The sequence below is a fragment of the Thamnophis sirtalis genome, unplaced genomic scaffold (assembly GCF_051295495.1).
Source record: "Thamnophis sirtalis isolate CommonGarterSnake01/CBP01778 unplaced genomic scaffold, rThaSir2_p1.2 scaffold_15, whole genome shotgun sequence".
In the NCBI taxonomy this organism is placed as follows: Eukaryota; Metazoa; Chordata; class Lepidosauria; order Squamata; family Natricidae; genus Thamnophis; species Thamnophis sirtalis.
Genome location: NW_028261395.1, coordinates 42941059 through 42961697, shown reverse-complemented (window position 1 = coordinate 42961697; position 20639 = coordinate 42941059). Strand labels below are relative to the sequence as shown.

The 20639-nt window shown below is 47.0% G+C and overlaps 1 protein-coding gene across 1 annotated transcript in view; it reads right to left on the bottom strand.

The window, feature by feature from the left end:
* TTLL10 (tubulin tyrosine ligase like 10) overlaps positions 1-6958 on the bottom strand; it is a 41909-nt gene extending 34951 nt beyond the window's left edge. The window contains exons 1-3 of the mRNA XM_087701817.1: positions 6538-6958; positions 3246-3452; positions 1988-2177 (exon numbers count right to left, since the gene is read on the bottom strand). Of these exons, the coding sequence (XP_087557943.1) occupies positions 1988-2177; positions 3246-3452; positions 6538-6607 (467 nt within the window). The 5' untranslated portion in view covers positions 6608-6958. The remainder of the gene's footprint in view (positions 1-1987; positions 2178-3245; positions 3453-6537) is intronic.
* Between the last annotated feature and the right edge of the window lie 13681 nt (positions 6959-20639).

Below are 20639 nucleotides of genomic sequence, written 5' to 3'. Positions count from 1 at the left end.
CATCTTTTTCACCTGGTTATTTTGCTTTACTTTTATTTACAGAACTATATGTGTAGATAATTGGCCTACCTACCTACCTACCTACCTACCCACCTACCCCCTCTCTCTGTGTCTGTCTGTCTGTCTGTCTGTCTGTCTGTAGGTAGGTAGGTAGGTAGGTAGGTAGGTAGATGATAGATAGATGATTAGTTAGATAGATAGATAGATTGATAGATGATAGATAGATGATAGATAGATAGATAGATGATAGATAGATAGATAGATGTACAGATAGATAGATAGACAGACAGACAGACAGACAGACAGAGAGAGGGGGTAGGTAGGTAGGTAGGTAGATAGATAGATAGATAGATGATAGATAGATGATTAGATAGATAGATAGATAGATAGATAGATAGATAGATAGATAGATAGATAGATAGATAGATAATATGGTTTGCAGATCTTCTAAGGTGTTCGGTGCCTGAATCTCACCCGCCTGCCTCCGGCCAACCAGATCATTATTCACCGCTGCCTTTGTGAGTGGCAAGTGCTAAATGGCTGTTCAAGCGAGGCCTTTGAAATTGTAATGACACCTTTGGATTTCAAGCTGCAGATGAAGGCTGGACGAAGAAGGGAGGCGGGACGAGGACTGGCACATCTCAAATTGCCAGGAACAATGGTGGGCGTCAAACATTCCCAGAGGCGCCAGCGGAGGAGAATTACATGGCGGGGGGGGGGGGGGAATGCCAAAAGAATGACAATAGTGACTTTTAAAGGTATATGTCTGTATATACACACACACACACAAAACCACATACACACACACTCAGGGAGACACACATACAAAAGTATGCTCTTTCAGTTCTATTCTGAAGCCTGTGAATTCAATGCTTTTTTTAGTATAAGGGTCTGCAATGAGTTAAGGTTTGGCTTGGCCAAGGATGGAAGATTTTACAAAAGAACCCGCCTTTAAATATATATATCATCCATCTACTCCTTGCTGTAAGATTTCCCTTCTTGGTCACAAGAGCCCAGATCTATGGGTGTCCACTCCCAGAGTTACCCAGGCAGCTTGGTCCTTGCTGGGAATTTTGGTCTTGGTAATCCACCAGTTTTGAGAACCTCCGGGATGAAAAAAAGATGGATTAGGCCATGGAATAGAATAGAATAACAGAGTTGGAAGGGACCTTGGAGGTCTTCTTGTCCAACCCTCTGCTTAGGCAAGAAACCGTACATCACTTCAGACAAATGGTTATCCAACATCATCTTAAAAACCTCCAGTGTTGGAGCATTCGTAACTTCTGGAGGCAACTTCTGTTCCACTGATTTAACTGTTCTCATTGTCAGGAAATTCCTCCTTAGTTCTAAGTTGCTTCTCCCCTTGATTAGTTTCCACCCATTGCTTCTTGTTCTACACTCAGGTGCCTTGGAGAATAGTTTGACCCTATCTTCTTTGGGGCAGCCCCTGAGATATTGGAAGACTGCTATCATGTTTCCCCTGGTCCTTCTTTTCATCAGACATACCCAGTTCCAGCAACCATTCTTCATATGTTTTAGCCTCCAGTCCCCTAATCCTCTTTGTTGCTCTTCTCTGCACTCTTTCCAGAGTCTCCACATTTTTTTTACATCGTGGTGACCAAAACTGGATGCCGTATTCCAAGTGTGGCCTTCCCAAGGCCTTACAAAGTGGTATCAACGTGATCTTGATTCTATCCCTCTGTTGATGCAGCCTAGAACTGTGTTGGCTTTTTTGGCAGCTGCTGCTCACGGCTGGCTCCTATTTAAATGATAGAGGGTAAGCTGTTCTCCATCCTCCCTGTTGACAGCTATCTCGAGGCGAGACGGGCGGCATGTAAATTTAAATAATAAATCAAATCTGAAAGTTAGTTCTCAATAATCCTCTGGTGGGGCCACCTGGCTGGATGTGGAGCCTCCCCGTTTAAAAAAATAAAAAGAAAAGTTACAGAGAGATCGGATGGCGGATGTCTCCTTAAGAGATGCTTACCTGACACAAACCCCCTGCAGCCATGTCTCGATGGACTTGAAGTGATATTTCATGTCTCCGTAAGAGCTGGAGACGAACCTGTAGGAATCGAAGACCTGGGCTCGGCCGTGCTTCCTCCTGGCCCCCAGACTGCGTTCTCCTTCCCCCAACCAGATTTCCACATGGACAATGTCGTGGGGTTGCCTCTTCCCTGCAAAGAAGGGGGCAAAGTAACACCTGAGCAGGCCAGCGCTGATGAGGTTACCTAGTTTGGTAATGAAACGTCTGCAAGAAAGCTACTCAGGCTCAAAGAGAATCAAGGAACCTCCCCCCACACACACACACCTGGGCAGGTAGGTATGTAGGCTGTTAGCAGATGCAGGGGTGATTGAGAAGAGGTTGGATGGGGCAAAGGGGGTTTTCTTAATTTATCTCACATTTTGTCTCCAGATCTTAGTTGAAAACCTCTTTGAAGGAGAGATCAGGATTCAAATCTGGAGGAAGCCCCCAACTAAGTCCTGGTTTCTGTGAATCCATACCCCAACCTTCTCTCAAATCAAACCAGGTGTCTGTTTTCAGCTAGGCTTCACCAAATCACGCAGCAGACTCCTTGTCCCGACAAAAGCCCTTTTTATTACGCTAAGGTGAATTCCTCTCATTCACGTCCAGCAAAATCCTGGCAAACAGTCTTTCCAGGGTGAATTGACAACCACAGACCTTATCAGGCTTGGAGAGCTGCCAGGCCGATATCTTCCAAACGCAACTGCTGTACAAGAAAATAACTTGGCAAGGAGTCTCTGAGAGTCACAAACAAATCTTCACACTAATTAAGCGAAGTAATTGTCTCCTGAAAACTCCACTCCCCTTTCGCTCCTCTTTATTCCCCATGGGAGGGGCCATTCACCATCCACCTGTGCTTTTACACTCAAGTCAACCTCTGTTCCTTAGCTGTTCCCTTCTGCTGGCAGCTCTGCGCATGCACACATCGGGAACAGGCTCCAACTGTTCTTCTGTCCCAGTGATATCCGACTCCTAAGACAGCTGATAACTGTCAGAGGGCCCTGGCCCTCTCTCTGCCTCCGACACAGAGCCCTCATCAGAACTTCCCCAGACTCCAGGACTGGCCCATCTTCCTCCCAAACCTCCTGGCTGTCCGAGTCTGCTGCCAGCTCCACTGGCCAGCCACAACAGTGTCCTTGGGAGAATTCCTCTGTAAAGGAGACGCAGATGGGAGAACGGGAGGGCAGGGAAGGAAGTGAGTCCCACAGAAGACACTTACGTTGTGGATCAAAGTAAACTCCCGAGATGAAGATAAGATCGCCCGGCTTCAAATGGTCCTCGCTGGGTAGCGTCAGAGGAAGGGTGTCATACTGATAGGCTTGGTTGCCTGAGCCCATGTAGAAGCCAAAATCGTCTGCCAAATCTTGTACTGCTCTCCGGACGAACCCACAACAATCCAGGAAAAGGGGAGATTCGTATTCAGGACCTGGAACATGCAAAAATTAAAAGGGGAGCGGGGGAGGTCATCAGAAATTTGGACATTTGGTACCATCCCAAAGGTCAGACTATCCTTGGATTTTTGGGGGGACCTGCAAGGACGAGGATTAAAAACACAGCTAGTTCTCGGCTTCTGACAATTTGTTTAGCGACCGTTTGATGTGAAAACGGCACCGATCAATGCTTCTCCTGCTTTAGACCCTCCCAGCATCCTCAGGTCACGTGATCAAAATCCGGGCGCTTGGCAATGCACCTGCGTAGGTGGATGGGGCATCCAACAGGATCATCCTTTGCAAACTTCCTAGCGGCTTCTGACAAGCAAAGTCAATTGGGGGCGGGGGGAGATGGGTTTGCTTAAGGACCGAGGCTCATTCACTCAATCACCACGGTGATTCATTTAACAAACCCTGGCCAAGAAACGGCCGTAAAATTGATTCACTTTTCAATTGCTCCTTGCTCGGCTATGGACATTTTGGGCTCCGTGGTGGTGCTAAATTGAGGACCACCTGTATCAACCGTTCACGGTGGTTCATCTTCTTAGCAAAAGGGGGGGGGGAGATGAGAAATTTGCTCCCCCCACCCTCCTCTAGTTCTGGGATGGCAAACCTTTGGTATGCGTGCCAGAGCCGGCCCATAGAGCTCCCACTTTGGGCACAAGCACCGTTGTCAGTTGGTCTTGGCAGACGCTAAAGTGCCCGAAAACAGCCTGAAAACGATCCGAAAAAAAAATAGCCAAAAATGTTTTCAGGCAGTTTTCAGGCCATTTTTGGGCTGTTTTCAGGTGGTTTGTTGGATATAGATTTCACCTTGCCAATCCTGAGGGAGGACCGTTTCTCGGGGAATCCGGTTAAAAGCCAACTTTTTACCCTTCCACTAGGCTCATTCACCTAGGGGCTCTGATAGACTCAGCGGCAGGTAAGGTCTTCCTGTCACCGGAAAGACAGTGCTCGGTAAGACGATTAGTCATCCAGGTAATCCAAGGGAGACAGGGTGCCTTTAGCCACGTGGTCTAGATGGTTAGGCACCATGGTCTCAGCCACTGGCATTATCCCTTGGGCCCATCTCTACATCAGAGACTTACAGTGGTTCCCTTGCCGTTCCAGCGAAGGCACAGGAGCTGCTCCCAGGCCAGGGTTCTCCTCCCGGCAGAAGTTCCACGCTCACTGATCGGGTGGACGTCCCCGGCGATAACCAAGGGTGAATTCTTCAGAATGCCAGACCGGGTGACGGTAGCCACGGGTGCCAGCCTGTTCGGGGGGGGGAGGGGGGCGCCCACCTACAAGACCAGATAGCGCAGGGACAGTGGAACCAGACAGAACTGACTCACAATATCAACTGGTGTCCCCTAATGCCCCTTCAAAGGAGGATGACTGTATGAGCAGAAAAATGGCCTGAAAATGGTCCAAAAATGGTCTGAAAGTCTAAAAATGGCCTGAAAATAGCCTGAAAACAACTCAAAAAACGTTTTCTGGCCATTTTCAGACCAATTTTGGGGCCATTTTCAGACTGTTTTTTGGGCATTTTCAGGCCGTTATTAATTGTTTTCAGGCAGTTTGTCGGGCCCAAAACGGCCTGAAAACAGCCCCGAAAAATGGCCTGAAAACAGTCTAAAAATGGCCAAAAACAGGCATGTGCATGCCGGCCAGCTGGGACCGGCACTCCGGTGCGCGCAAAGGCATGTGCATGCACACATGTTCTGGTATGGGCACTCATGCCGAAAAGGTTTTCTATCACTGCTCTAGGTTTTTTTAACCAACTGTCCCAAAGCTCATGTCTTAGAAAGTTTGGCGTTAATTTGGTGGGCATCAGCTTTGGGGTGATTGATCAAAGAACAAAATCAAGGGAACGAGGAACTGCTTCTATTCATCCTCTAGCTAAGGAGAAAAATAGCAAGATACAGTCCTTGAGTTACGACCACAATGGAGCCCGGAGTTTACGTTGCTAAATGAAACATTGGTCAAGCGAGTTTTGCCCCGACTGTTCTTGCTTAATGTTTGTTAAGCGAATCTCCACATTGGTTAAGTTGGTCACCCAGCCGTTAAGCGAATCTGAGGTTTCCCCGTTGGACTGTCAGAAGGTCGCCAAAGCGGATCGTGTGGTCCTGAAATAGGAACCGCTTGCCGAGCGCCTGAATTTCTGTCCACCTGGCCGTGGGGATGCAGCAACGGTCGTAGGTATGAAAAATGGTCATAAGTCCCTTTTTTTTCTGGTGCTGTTGTTAACCGAATGGTCGCTAAATGAACAGTTGTAAGTCCAGGGCTACCTGCACCTTGGCAATGAAGACGGACGCATCTCCAATGGTGGAGATTGAGATGCCCACCCAATTGTGCCCATCATCTTTTGCTTGTGGACTCCGGAATATCTCTAGACTGGAATACTGTGGACTCCGGTGGACTCCGGTGATCTCTAGACTGGAATACTGCAATGGGCTCTACATGGGGTTGCCCCTGAAGTGCATCCGGCGACTACAGTTAGTCCAAAATGCAGCCGCGCGAGTGATAGTGGGCGCACCACGGTTCGCCCACGTTACACCTGTCCTCCGCGAGCTGCACTGGCTACCTGTTGGTCTCCGGGTGCGCTTCAGGATACTGATGACCATCTTTAAAGCACTCCATGGTAGTGGATCTGGGTACTTGAGAGACCGCCTTCTGCCGATTACCTCCCTAAATCGACCAATTAGATCTCACAGACTGGGCCTCCTCCGAATTCCATCTGCCAGTCAATACCGACTGGCGACCACGCGGAGGAGAGCCTTTTCTGTTGCTGCTCCAACCCTATGGAACGAGCTCCCCATGGAGATCCGCACCCTCACCACTATCCAGACCTTCCGCGCAGCCCTCAAGATCTGGCTCTCCCAGCAGGCCTGGGGATAGGTTTCTAATCACCCGCCCGAGTGTTTGACTGTTGAATGAAAGTTGGGTTTTTATTACTTTTCTGTTGTTCACATATTGTTTTTGTTTTTGACCTTGCACCTCCCCTCCCTTGTCGTTGTAAGCCGCCCTGAGTCCCCTCAGGGAAAAGGGCGGCATATAAATCCCAATAAATACCTAAATACCTAAAAATATGGTTCTTACTTCCAGGCTGGTGGTATTTCTTGGCATACGGCGTGCCAATGTAGCTCTGTGCCTGCTGGAGGAACTTCATGCGAAGTTGCCACCTATCATTGGGTTGCTGCAGCCTCTGAGTCAGTCTCTCTTTCCACCTGGCCCGTCGCCTCAATTCTTCCTACAGCCAAAGGGAAGGATGGAAAAAATAGAAACTGGCTTATTTTTTTTTAATATAAATGTTATTTGTCCATTTTTTTCTTTAAACATAAAGGACTGCTTAATAAACAGTGTATTGTCTGGGTCAATTTACTTATGTGCAACATCAACAAGAGAGTATTTATATACATTTGATAGATATTTTATGATTTTTACATACAATTGAAAGTAATGATACACAAATATAAAATGTTGGTGAACCTTTTTTTATATATACTGCAGGAACTGGGTATGTCTAGTTTAATAGAAAGAAGGACTAGGGGAGACATGATAGCAGTGTTCCAATATCTCAGGGGTTGCCCCAAAGAAAAGGGAATCAAACTATTCTCCAAAGCACCTGAAGGCAGGTCAAGAAGCGATGGGTGGAAACTAATCAAGGAGAGAAGCAACCTAGAACTAAGGAGAAATTTCCTGACAGTGAGAACAATTAATCAGTGGAACAGAATTTGCCTCCAGAGGTTGTGAATGCCCCAACACTGGAAGTCTTTAAGAAGATGTTGGATAACCCTTTGTCTGGAACGATATAGGGCTTCCCGCCTAGGCAGGGGGTTGGACTAGAAGACCTCCAAGGTCCCTTCCAACTCTGCTATTGTATTGTATTGTATTGTATTGTATTGTATTGTATTGTATTGTATTGTATGCTGTTTCATTAGTGGGGTAATTGGGAGGGGGAATAGTAAGGAGTAGAATTGTAGAATGTGTTGTTGTCAAAATAAAACATTCCTCTCTAGAAGCCCAAGGTCATTCTTTGTCTCCGCACTTCTGCACCTGACCGGAAGTGGATGGGTGGAAATGCCAGCGTGGCAGTGGAAGATTGGACCATGGGATGGACTTGTGGGTGTTGGGGTGGGGGGCAAAATCTTGAACTTTCAACTGGGTGGGGGAACCCAGGAAGCTTTCAGATGCGGGTTTTCCACAGATGTGCCAACTGGTCTCTCTTAATAAATTGGAACTTTGAGGAAAGCTCTGCCTTGGACTCTGATTTAATACTGGATGATATGACAGCCGGTGGCAAAGGAACTTGCTTTTGAAACATGGTCTCTTGTTGTAGCAGCAAAGGAAAGGAGGATGAGGGGGGGAAGAAGAAAAAAAATGGCCCGTATAAACCCATTCGACATGTTGGATAGATAATTAGGTGGGTCGATGTTGACTCTTAGCGGCCAGGGAAGATGGATTTTCTCCCTGAGGATCTATTCTTAACTTTGTCTTTATGGATCAGGTATTGATGGCAACGGGGTTAGAACAGTGAGGGTGAATCTATGGCAGGCGTGCCAGAGGTGGCATGGAGACGCCCCCCCCCCCTCTGTGGGTGACATCGCCAACTGGTCTTCATGGGTGTTGGAGCACCAGAAAATGGCCTGAAAACAAACACCCACAAAAGAGGCTGTTTCCACACCATTTTAGGCTGAGTTTTGGGCAATTTTCTGGCTGGGTTTGGGGGCTGTTTTTTGAGCCATTTGTGGCCCTGAAAATGGCTCAAAATGGCCTGAAAAACGTCCAAAAAACGCCCTGAAAATGGCCTGGAAAATGACCTAAAACCAGTTTTTCAGGCCAATTCCAGGCTGTTTTTTGTCCTGTTTTGTCCTGTTTTTGCCCAAAAAACAGCCTGGAAATGTTCTGGAAAATGACCCAAAACCAGTTTTTCAGGCCATTTCCAAACTGTTTTTGTCTTGTTTTGTCCTGTTTTTGCCCAAAAAACAGCCTGAAAAATGATCCAAAACCAGTTTTCCAGGCCATTTCCAAACTGTTTTTGTCTTGTTTTGTCCTGTTTTTGCCCAAAAAACAGCCTGAAAAATGACCCCAAACCAGTTTTTCAGGCCATTTTCAGGCTGTTTTTGTTTTTCGAGCCAAAAACATTCTGAAAAATGACCCCCCAAATAGCTTGAAAAAAGCCCAGAAAACAGCCTGAAAACAGCCCGAAAAATGGCAGTCTTTTGAGTTTTCGGCATCCCGGAATGCACGCATGCAACATGCATGCACCCACTTTCCGGTTTCGGCACTCGGTGCTGAAAAGGTTCACCATCCCTGGGTTAGAAGGAAGGCGAGGTGAGAAAGCTGAACCGAGTCTTATTGAAACTGAGGTTCCAGGCAGGAATTAATGATCTGTGTCTGGCGCCTGGCATTTTTCAGCTTGGGACTTTAGAACACAAACGCAAGAATGTGGCTCTGCGATTACCAACAGCAGGAAGAATGAGGAAAAGAATTCGGGAGCAGCCCTCCCCGTGGCTGCTTCTCTCTCTCTTTCTAGCCAGCGGCAATCTTGGGTGGAGCCACCCTCCCCTGCCTGACCTCATCCCCGATGCCATCAAGAAGCCCAAGAAACGGGCACGAGCTTGCCACGTTCCTGCCCAGAGCTGAGCTGCTTGCAAAAGGCGGAAACTGGAGTCCCTTTTTGGTGGGGGAAGAAACGGGTAGAGCGGTTTATCGAGCGGTGGATCACTTATTGACTTTGCAATAAGGCTGGGCTGTGGGTCTGTTCATCTGCTGGAAGACTTTGTTGGAAATAGGGATTGGCCCTATAGGGATATAGAATAGAATAACAGAGTTGGAAGGGACCTTGGAGGTCTTCTAGTCCAGCCCCTGCTTTGGCAAGAAGCCCTACACCACTTCAGACAAATGAATATCCAACACCTTCTTAAAGACTTCCAGTGTTGGGGCATTCACAACTTCTGGAGGCAAATTCTGTTCCACTGATTAATTGTTCTGCCTGTCAGGAAATTTCTCCTCAGTTCTAAGTTGCTTCTCTCCTTGATTAGTTTCCACCCATTGCTTCTTGTTCTACCCTCAGGTGCCCTGGAGAATAGCTTGACTCCCTCTTCTTTGTGGCAACCCCTGAGATATTAGAACACTGCAATCATGTCTCCCCTAGTCCTTCTTTTCCTTAAACTAGACATACCCAGTTCCTGCAACCGTTCTTCATATGTTTTAGCCTCCAGTCCCCTAATCCTCTTTGTTGCTCTTCTCTGCACTCTTTTTAGAGTCTCCACATTTTTTTTTACGTCGTGGCGACCAAAACTGGATGCCGTATTCCAAGTGTGGCCTTACCAATGCCTTATAAAGTGGTATCAACACTTCCCGTGATCTTGATTCTATCCCTCTGTTGATGCAGCCTAGAACTGTGTTGGCTTTTTTGGCTGCTGCTGCACACGGCTGGCTCATGTTTAAATGTTGTCCACAAGGACTCCAAGATCCCTCCCACAGTTACTAATATTGAGCAAGGTGCCACATGTTTCCTAGTGAAGTCAAAGAAGTGTGGGAGGAAAGGTTTAAGGGGAGGGGGCCATTGCTTGAAAAGTGGTTTTCCAGCCGATTGCCCCAGATCAGTAATCAGCCTCGAAAAGGCAGAGCATGAAAGAGAAAATGGATGGGCATGGAAGAGGGGGAGAGGAATTCCTCCCTGTCACATGCCATGGTTTTTAACTTGCTGGAGGCGAGATAGATTTGGGGTTAACAAACCAGGTGAACAGAGGGTGGGAAGGAGAAAGAGAGAACGAAGCAGTCCATATGAAGAAAGAAAAAGAGCAATTTGGTGCAGACAAAGCTAGTATAATGCAGCAGCTTATCCTAGTCCCTTCTTCCTTCCAAATCATGAGATCTAGAGCCTTGCCTGGCTGGGGCATCTCAGATGAAAACAGCCAAGATCATTTTGTGAACGTTACTTATTTATCCGCCAACACCGGGGCGATCTTGACAATATTAACTCTGAAGTTGGCAAACAGGAGAAAATAAATATTTATTTTATAATAAATATTTATAAATATTTATATCTAAGGGGGGGGGAGGAGAAAAAAATACGAGTGGAAGAGAGGAGAGGAGATGGGTATTATTACCCCCCAAAAATACAGTAGGAAAATACAATACCTGCATAACATAACTGCAGCTAGAATAACGTATGCCCAGAATCGGAAAAACAAGGTAGTATCAAAGTAAGATGAGGTGATAAGAAAAAATTTAGAATGTGCGGAAATAAACTGACAAAAGAAATACAAGGAAAGGAGGAATCGGAATATTATTTAATATGGAATAAATGGTATAAATGGTTAGAAAATAGCCACAAGGAGTAGGGATAAGTAAAATAGCGATGTTGTAGAAATGTTAAGTAGCCAAACCATAGTAAGTATACAACGTGTAATATATGTAAAGTGATATTCTGATATAAACAGTCACGTATAAATAAATATGGAATTTCTAAGATCTCTGCCTAGTATGCCTAGTGTGCAATATAGCCCAGGTTCAAATCCCAGTAAGGGTATGGCTAGCTGATGAGAGCTAAATAGCTTGAAATAGATCTATACTAGTCTCCCTTTATTTATTTATCAGCACAAATAAAAAAACACAAATATAACAAAGGGTTTCAGTAAAAATATTGGGTTTCTGTCGTGATGGACTCTTGTGACGAGCCGAAGGACAGATGATGGAAGCAGTTAGCTTCCTCCCATAATTGGGGCTTACCAGGGGTTGTAAAAAAATCTAATAAATATGGAATAGTATACATAAATAAGTAAAGAACAAAGGGATCACAAATGTAAAACATAAATATATAGAAGGAAAAGCACCAATTGTAAAGACGTACTGATATGGATCTGCTGTTGTTTGTTTGTTTTTTCTGTTGTTTTAATCTATGTCTTGTTTTGTTTATGTGTTTAAAATAAAATCTCTTTCAAACAAGAAAGAAAGAGAGAAGACAGATCTGCACCATGCAACTAGTGCATAAGTTGTCGTCCCGGAAAGCCGAATTAAACAGCGAAGGTTAAAACAGGAAGGCAGATGAGGGATGGCGTCACGCTCAAAAAATAATCATCATCCGGCTGGCATTCCTTAAAGTAAATCATTGGCACGGCGGAGTTCGGATTAGCAGTAGGCCAACACTGAGATGTTGGAAAAGAATGAAAGGGTAGGGGTGGCTCATTTCCCCACCACCACCTCCCGGGCTTCTTAATCTCTCTATCAAATGCCTGCTTGTGAACTTCACACAACTTCTCTTGGGGTTGTTTTTTTGGGGGGGAAAGCAAGCTCAGCCATCTGGAGCCCTCTGTGTTGACAAGGGCCTGCAGCAGAGAGAGAGACTTTGAAAATAGTTTTTTTCCACTAAAAAAAAAAAGCCTTGGGGATGATGGGATGCTTTGAAGCAGCTCTCCGGGCTTCCTGTGGGTTGTTGGGTCCTGAAGCTGGCCGAGTTATTATTGATGGAGAGTTTCCCACAGTCCTCAGTGGTTAATAACTAATTGCCAGCCGGTGTTGACTTAAAGCAGACGGCTGGCTTGTAAATGAAATTAACAGCTCTTGGAGCACTGGCGAGGACCTCTCTCCCTGACCTCTCATGTAACAGTGGTTTAATGTTTCTCCCCCCTGAGACCTGGACTTGGTTTCCCAGGCTGGTTTTCCTTCTTCCCACCAAGGAGTGGAGCCCGAGTTTTTATGGGGGGTGGAGGGGAAAGTCCCTTCATCTTGGTTTGCAAAAAAGCAGCCACCATCCTTTGCAAGGCTCTAAGGCAGCAGTCATCAACCGGTGGTCCGTGAGAAAATTGTGGGGGTCCGCAGAAAAATAACTTGCATTTTTTATATTGCATTATATCAGGGGTCCTCAAACTCTTGACCCCTGGGATGGATACATGCAATGAACGCTTGTGTTGCTGCAGAGAGTCTCTCCCTTTGGGGTCTTTTTGTGCGGGTTGGAGGGAGGCAGAAATTAAACTTGGGGTCTGCTTCAGCCTCCTGGTGGGGGGCTTTGCTGGTGGTGAAGAGCTTGGAGGCCTCGTTCCAGTGGGACTGCATCATGGCCTGGAACTGGCTGACCATCTCAGCCCGCTGAGCCTACAGGTGCCGATTCCTGGCCTTGCGCTCCTGCAGGTCTTCCCTCTGCTTGGAAAGCCTATGCTCCTAGTCCTCAGTGAGGTGCTTCTACTGAGCCTCCTTCTCGGTCAGATCCAATTTGAACTGAGCTGTTTTGCCAACTCTTTCTCCCGGTGGCTGCTTAGCTCCAGCAATTGGAACAGGCAGGCGAGGAAGGGCTGCGAGGGGAGGGGCGAGCAGAGGCAGACGAGGTGCCCCTCGACCTGAGTGACATCGAGTTGGTCACACCCACCCAGTCACATGACCCCATAGCCACGCCCACCCATCCAGTCAGTAGGCAGATCATATTAGTGGTCTGCAGGATTTAAAATAAGGAATGCAGTGGTCCCTAAGGTCTGAAAGGTTGGGGACCCCTGATCTAGGGCTGCCCAAGGAGGGAGGGAGCGTTAACTGCTGTTGGAGAATTAATCCAGTTTTCGATTTTGGTCCGGATTGGATGAGTGGGCTTTTCTGGGCAAGCAAAAAACAAACAACACCTCACATTTGATCCCAGGCCAGGGAAACCCCCGGTTGTGAATGATTTGCTGGCATCCTCATCACACTTTGTTTGCCCAAGCCCCAAGGGGGTCAGTTTCCCACAGCGTTTTGCCAAAGCCCCAGTTGGCAAACAAGGACGCCAGAGGTCAAGGCGAGGCACCTGGAGAACTGGAGGAAAGTGACAAAGGACGCTCTGTTTGGCACGAGGCCATGGGACGAAGCCACCACGGGGATGAGTTCAAGGGAGGTGTCTGTTTGCTGGGGGGGAGGTCTGCCTGGATTCCTGGCAAGCTTTTGGGGGCTGCTGGAAGAAAATATCCATCTGGGTTCAGTTCCAAGTGGGGAAAAAAGACAATGGAAGCAACGGTGGCTGTTTGGAAAGATGGTTTTAATGGTGGACCACATGGTTTGAGGTGTTATTATATCTCCTTTTGCAGACTCCTTTTGAGTAGCAGAAGGTTGGACGCTGCAAACGTCATAAATATGAGTCGGTTACCAAGTGTCTGAATTTTAATCACGTGACTGGGGGAGGGAGGGTGCTACAATGGTGCTAAGTGTGGAAAACAGTCATAAGTCACTTTTTTTCAGTGCTCTTGAACTCCGAGCGGTCACTAAACAAGCCATTGTTAAGTTGAGGACTACCTATATGAAAAAATAGGGCCAAGGATGCAGTCGCTAGAAGACCATCAGTAAGCCCCAGGTTCAAACTCCAGCTTGGCTAGGTGGCTCAGTGGCTAAGACGCCGAGCTTGTCAATCAGAAAGGTCAGCAGTTCACCGGTTCGAATCCCTAGTATGGGTCTCCTGCGTGAGCAGGGGGTTGAACTAGATGGCCTCCAAAGGTACCTTCCAACCCTCTTACTGTTAAACGGCCATATGAGCAGGATCCTCATTGGTCTGACCTACCCCACAGGGTTGTTGTTTCAAAGGGGAACTCCCTGTGCGATATCTGGAGCTTTGAGAGCAAAAATAGAACATGAATGCTTTTTTTAAAAATGATTTGAAGTACAAATGAAAAAAATATGGGGATGGGCACGCCCAACAGCATTGCATTACGGTGCTTCTGCCAATCATCATCTCTACGTGATTAACCAGAAGAAGAAAAAAACATCCTTTTTATGTGGAGGCTTATTTTTTTCTGTTTGTTTGTGTGTGTGTGTAAATAAATAATTCACAACCAAATTAGAAATCCACGTCTTTTTTTATTAACATCGTATAAACAAGAAACGGGAGCATTTTTCCGCGCAGATCTAAATAAAGAAAGGAGAAGGAGGAGAAGGGAGATTGAGGGAGAAAGGAAAAAGCCTCAACAATTTTGCCGCATTTCTGCCAGGAATGTAAGTCAACGCTGACATGTTTGATTTGCGCAGCCTGGCAGAGGATAGAAGAGGATAAAATATTGCTGGGGATTTGGGTGGCACCAGGTTGCAGCCATCCATACGCAAAGGGTGGAAATTCATTGTGAGCCAAGACGCAAAAAGGAAACTGGCAGGGGTTTTTTTTTTTTTTTCATGATCCCAAAACGCTTCCTCAACCTGACCGCCTACCTTCCCAAACTGGTTGGGCCAGAGGTTTTCATGAGTCACCTGGGGCGGGGGGGGGGGGGACTTCTCACATGATCCGGGACGGTGAAGGTTCTTTAAGGTAACACACGAAGAAGGAATAAAGTTAGGATAGGCAGAAAATTTAGAATAGAATGGAATAACTGGAGTTGGAAGGGACCTTGGAGGTCTTCTAGTCCAACCCCCTGCTAGGGCAGGAAACCCTATTTGCCAGGATCCTCCAGGGGTTCCCAGGGATAGAATGGAATAACTGGAGTTGGAAGGGACCTTGGAGGTCTTCTAGTCCAACCCACTGCTTGGGCAGGAAACCCTATTTGCTGGGATTCTACAGAGCATCTTCCCCAGGGATTAAATAGCGCTCTCTCTCTCTCTCTCTCTCTCTCTCTCTCTCTCTCTCTCTCTCTCTCTCTCTCTCTCTCTCTCTGTGTGTGTGTGTGTGTGTGTGTGTGTGTGTGTGAGAGAGAGAGAGAGAGAGAGAGAGGGAGAGAGAGAGAGAGAGAGAGAATGATGTGGGCCTTTTTCAAAGTGACGTGAGTGACATTCGTGATAAAGGTCACCCAAGTGTCCTGAGAAGAGAGGGAAGGAGAGGGAAAGAAGAAAGAGGAAAGGAGAGGAAGATAGGGAGGGATAGAAAGAGGAGGAGGGAGGGTATGAAGGGGAGGAGGTAGAGAGGAGTAGGGGAAAGGAAGGGGAAGGGGAAGAAGGAAAGGAGAGGAGGAAAGAAGAAAGGAGAGAAGGGAGGGAGGGAGGAAAGGAAAGTAGGGCGGAGGTAAAAGAAAATCGGCATATGGGATGGTAAGCAAAGCAATCCCGATCGTATATTTTAGTTTTTTATATGGAAAAATGAATGTTTCAAAGATAAGGATCATAACTAAGAAGAATGTATACTTGTAAATGTGTGTGTGAGACTAAAAACAAAAATCTTTTTTTAAAATGTCACCTGAGTGTCCCCGTTTGCCCACCTGACTGATTTGCGTAGTGGGTCTTACCTTGCCACCCGCCATGGACTGGCTTGGACTTAAACTGGAGTTTATCTGGCTTTTAGTGGGCGGAGCCTGGAGTGAAAAGGAGGAGCCTCGTTTAAAAAAAAGAAGAGGAGGGGGGTGCCGGGTTTCACCTGCTATGAATGGACCCTGGCAGCATTCAGAGTTGGCAAAGGGGGTGGGACGGGACTTCCCATCATCTGGAAGGGGTGAAAGGTAGACTCGGAAAGCTGCCTGTCGGAAGGCCAGAAGAGGTAGGGAGCCAGGCTCACCCATCCCAGGAAGCCGAGAAGGATTTCGAGGGTTTGGCTTCCTCTGTGACGTCAGCCCAGGCTCTGGGGCTCGAGTTCAAGAGCTCCTCCTGACTCACATCCTGCTGTTCTTTGGCTCTCACGCTAAGGGTGGACTACGAGATCCTAGGAGTTTGGAGTCCAATCTGGATGGCTCCCATGCCTCACCTCCTCCTCTTTTTCCTTCTTCTTCTTTCCTGTCCTCCTCCTTGTCTCCTCTTCCTCCTCCATCCTCACCACCACTCCTCTTGTCTCTTCCTGCTCCTCCTCTTCCTCCTTCTTTTCCTTCTCTTTCTTCATCCCTCCTCTTCCTTCTCGCCCTCTTTTTCCTTCTTCTATCTTGCCGTCTGTCACTTCTCCTTCTCTCCTCCCCCTCCTCTTCTTCCTCCACTACCCACACTCCTCTTGTCTTTTCCTGCTCCTCCTCTTCCTCCTCCTTTTCCTTCTCTTTCTTCATCCCTCCTCTTCCTTCTTCTTTCTTGCCCTCTGTGACTCCTCCTCTTCTTCCTCCTCTTCCACCACGATTCCTCTTGTCTCTTCCTGCTCTTCCTCCTTCTTTTCCTTCTCTTTCTTGTCTTTCTTCATCCCACCTCCTCTTCCTTCTCCTCCTTCTCTTTTTCCTTTTCTTTCCTGCCTTCTGTCACTCCCCCTTCTCTCCTCCACCACTCCTCTTGTCTCTTCCTGCTCCTCCTCTTGCTCTTTCTTCTTTCTTCCTCCCTCCGCCTCCTCTTCCTTCTCCTCTTTTTCCTTCTTCTTTTCTGCCCTCTATCATTCCTTCTTCTCTCCTCCCCCTCCTCTTCCTCCTCCTCCACCACCATCACTCCTCTTGTCTCTTCCTGCTCCTCCTCTTCCTCTTTCTTCTCTTACTTCCTCCCTCCCCCTCCTCTTCCTTCTCCTCTTTTTCCTTCTTCTTTCCTGCCTTCCGTCACTCCTCCTTCTCTCCTCCCCCTCCTCCTTATTTAAGTACACAATCCTGAATTAGTTTCAAAAATCTTCAATAACCCCCTTTTTTTTTGGCATGCTTTGTTCGGCTGGGGTGCCCCTACATGCTCAAAAATGCTTGAGGTTTTAGTCTGGGAGTGGGGAGTGTGTGTGTGTGTGTGTGTGTGTTTAGGGGTGGGGGGTGGGGGAACAGGACAAGTTTGAATCATGCATTTCTCAGGCCAAAGCAACCCCACCCCAGGGAGAAATGCCGGGAAATGGCCCACACGCTGCCTTTGTTCCCAGGATAGTGGCAGAATTCTCTTTTGTCTGCTGTGCCTTGCGTACAGGGACAAAGATCACAAAACTCATGTGTTCCTGCTTGGAGTGGAGGGAGGGCGGGGGGGGGGGAGGACAAAGGCTTTAATTTCAGCCTAAATTTGCAGGAAGGGAGGGAAGGCGTCTTCCCTGCCCTGAACATTACTTCACAATTCAACAGCTGGGCCGCCCAACCGCTGCAGGCGTTAAAAATGGCCTGTTGTGTGTTCTCTGTGGATGAGGCAGCAGACTAGAGGTTTAATCGGGGCTCACTGGGTTAAGGACCTGCGGCTTCTACATTCACAGAGGGTCCTCGCCTTACGACCACCACAGGCGCCAGAATTTCCGCTTGCCTCCAGAAGTTGGAAATGCTCCAACACTGGAGGTTTTTAAGAAGAGCTTGGACAACCATTTGACATTAATGGGGTTTCCCGCCTGAGCAGGGGGGGGATGATCTAGAACAGTGTTTTTCAACCTTCTTTGTGCAAAGGCACACTTTTTTCATGAAAAAAATCACGAGGCACACCACCATTAGAAAATGTTAAATTTTTTTAACTCTGTGCCTATATTGACTATATATAAAATAATTCTCCCACGGCACACCTTACACTATGTCACGGCACACTAGTGTGCCACGGCACAGTGGTTGAAAAACACTGATCTAGAAGACCTCCAAGGTCCCTTCCGACACTGTTGTTCTGTAAGTTCAGGGGGTTATTAAGTGAGCCCTGCCTGGTTTTATGACCCTGTTTGCCACGGTGGGTTAAGCGAATCACTGCAGCTGAGTGAACCCCAAGGAGATCCAGTTTACCCCATTGATCAGCCATGAAGGTCAGAAATGGAGGTGCTGCAACTATCACTACGTTGGTTGCCAATGCCCAAATTTTGAGCACATGGCCGGCAGGATGCTTGCAACGGTCGTTAAGGGTGAAAAAAGGCTCATGGGTCCTTTTGTCCGTGACATTGTTAATGTGGTTACTAAATGAACCATGCTTGTAAGTCGAGGACTACTGGAATAGGCCAGATATGGTCCACTCCTTCTGACCCATAAAAGCCCATAAAAGGAGAAAGAGGAATCGGTGTAGTTCAAGACATGGGGAAGATTCTACGACTGGTTAGAGAAGGAAATTTAGAAAAGGAAGTAAGAGAGAGAGAGTGTGTGTGTGTGAGAGAGAGAGAGAGAGAAAGAGAACCCAGATAACACACTATTGAATGAAAAAGTGGAGAAGAGGTGGGGGAATAGAGAAATAAGTATTAATATTAAGCATATGTTCAAGAATGAGACATAGATGAAAAATAGTTGGGATATGATAGTGAAGAAAAGGGAATGGGAAATGACAAGTATAAAGTTATAACTGGGCTTGCGGGAATAAAGAAGAAGAAGAGAAGAAAAGAGATAACCACAAGAACAGAAAAGGAGAGGAGGAGAGGAGAGGGAGGGAAGGAAGGAAGAGAAAAGGAGAGGAAGCAGGGAAGGGATAGAAAGAGAAGGAGAGAAGGTAGGAGGGGGAAGAGGAAGAGAGGAGTAGGGGAGAAATAATGGAAGAAGGAAAGGGAAAGGATTGTGTGTGTGTGTGTGTGTGTGTGTGAGAGAGAGAGAGAGAGAGAAAGAGAGAGAGAGAGATGTCAAAGCACCTGGTATGCCCACATACCAGGTGCTTTGACATAACACTTAATTATTGCCTTGGCTCAGCTTATAAGGGAGGAGAGCTTGTGGCTTAGAGGCTAATACAACTGCCTAACATGTAAAAGCAGCCCAGGTTTGAATCCCAAAGCCATCAGGTATGGCTAGCTGATGAGAGCTAAATAGCTTGAAATAGATTTTTACTAGTCTCCCTTTATTTAGTTTATCAGCAAAAAATGTAATACAAAAATGTTTTTTTTCTGCCTGGAAGGCTCCTAGGGTGGAGCTGAAAGGCAAAAGGGAAGCAATATGCTCCCTCCCATATTTGGGGCATACCAGGTGCCTTGAGGAAACATCTAATCATTCCCCTGGCTCAGCTGATAAGGGAGGAGAGCTTGTGGCTTAGAGGTTATTATAACTGCCAAACATGTAAAATAGCCCGTTCAAATCCCAGAAGGTGCTTTGCTGTTTGGTTAAGGGACTCGGCTATTGGCCAAGCCTCTTCACGTCCCCAGGAGGAAACGAGGAACTAAGCTGGGTGTGGCTGTTGTTGACACAGCTCAATTTTGACTTCTCGGGCAGGCCTACGTGGTCACGGCACTGCAGCAACCCGGAGAAGGTGAATTAAACCCGCGCAGCTTATCAAGGCTGATTCCTTCTCTATATTAAGGCCAATCTCACGGTGATAAAAGCAGACTTTGAACCCGGATGGAGCCAAACAGGTGCTCGGGCCGCACCCAGACACCCGGAGAAGCCACCCCGTGTCGGTGAGCCTTAGGGCTTTAAGCAGAGAGGCGATTTTTTTCCCCCACTCCGTGGGGCGAAGACAATGCCAATGCAAATCGACGGCATTACCAGACAGTATTAGACAGCGATAGAGTAAGATCTAAATTTGTCTGGTAAGACAGCGATCGGCTGGCAGGCAGGCAGGCAGGCAGGCAGGCAGGCAGCAAGGCAGGCAGGCGCTGGGCCACGCAGGATCACCATCTGGCTCAACCGTCGGCGAGGAAAAAAGACAGAAAGGACTAGCGGTTTAGGTTCTAGGTCATTCCCTTTCTCTCCTCTCCCTTCCCGTTTCTGAGACCCTCCAAAAGAGAACTTTAGTTCAGGGGCTGTCGGTGCTCACCGGGTCCCATCTGCTCTAAACGCAATTTAGATTAGTTTTCACTTTTTAAAATAAATAAATAAATAAAAAATGAGTTAGAAAAAGGAAACGTTTTATTTTTAGCCAAATGCCCCTTCTTAGAAAATCAAAACGTCAGTTGCTCGACTCCTAGGGCTTATCAGTGGGATTGGAATCAGTTGCTTTGGGGGTGGCTGCCTGCTGTATCTCTGGGCGCGTCTTTTGAATTTCATCTTGCTTATCTGGCTCAGGGAGAAGGATCTGGTTAAAAGTGGCCATATGGTTTAAGGCAAAAAAAAAATGAAGAAGGATTCCACCCCCCCAAAAAAAAATTCAATTCCTGGCATTTGCAGGACGGGTGTTTGGAACCTGCATAAAAAAAGGCCCTGTCACTGCACAGAACTTGGCTCAACTTCCCAAAACTGTGCTCAACTGAGAATATTCATTAACGAAATGAGAGACAGAGACAGAGACAGAGAGAGACAGGGAGACAAAGAGAGAGAGAGAGACAGACAGAGACCCAGAGACAGAGATACACACAGAGAGAAAGAGAGAGAGGCAGAGACACACACAGAGAGAGAGACAGAGAGAGACACACAGACAGACAGATAGACAGACAGACAGAGTTCAGCAGCGACTACAAGAGAATCTTTAAAGAGAGAGAGAGAGAGTGGTTTTCCTGTTTTATAGGGCTGCCAAGTGATGGGCCCTCTTGACGGCTCTTCTGCTCTTTGAAGCTCCAAGGCCAATCTTAAATGAAGGTC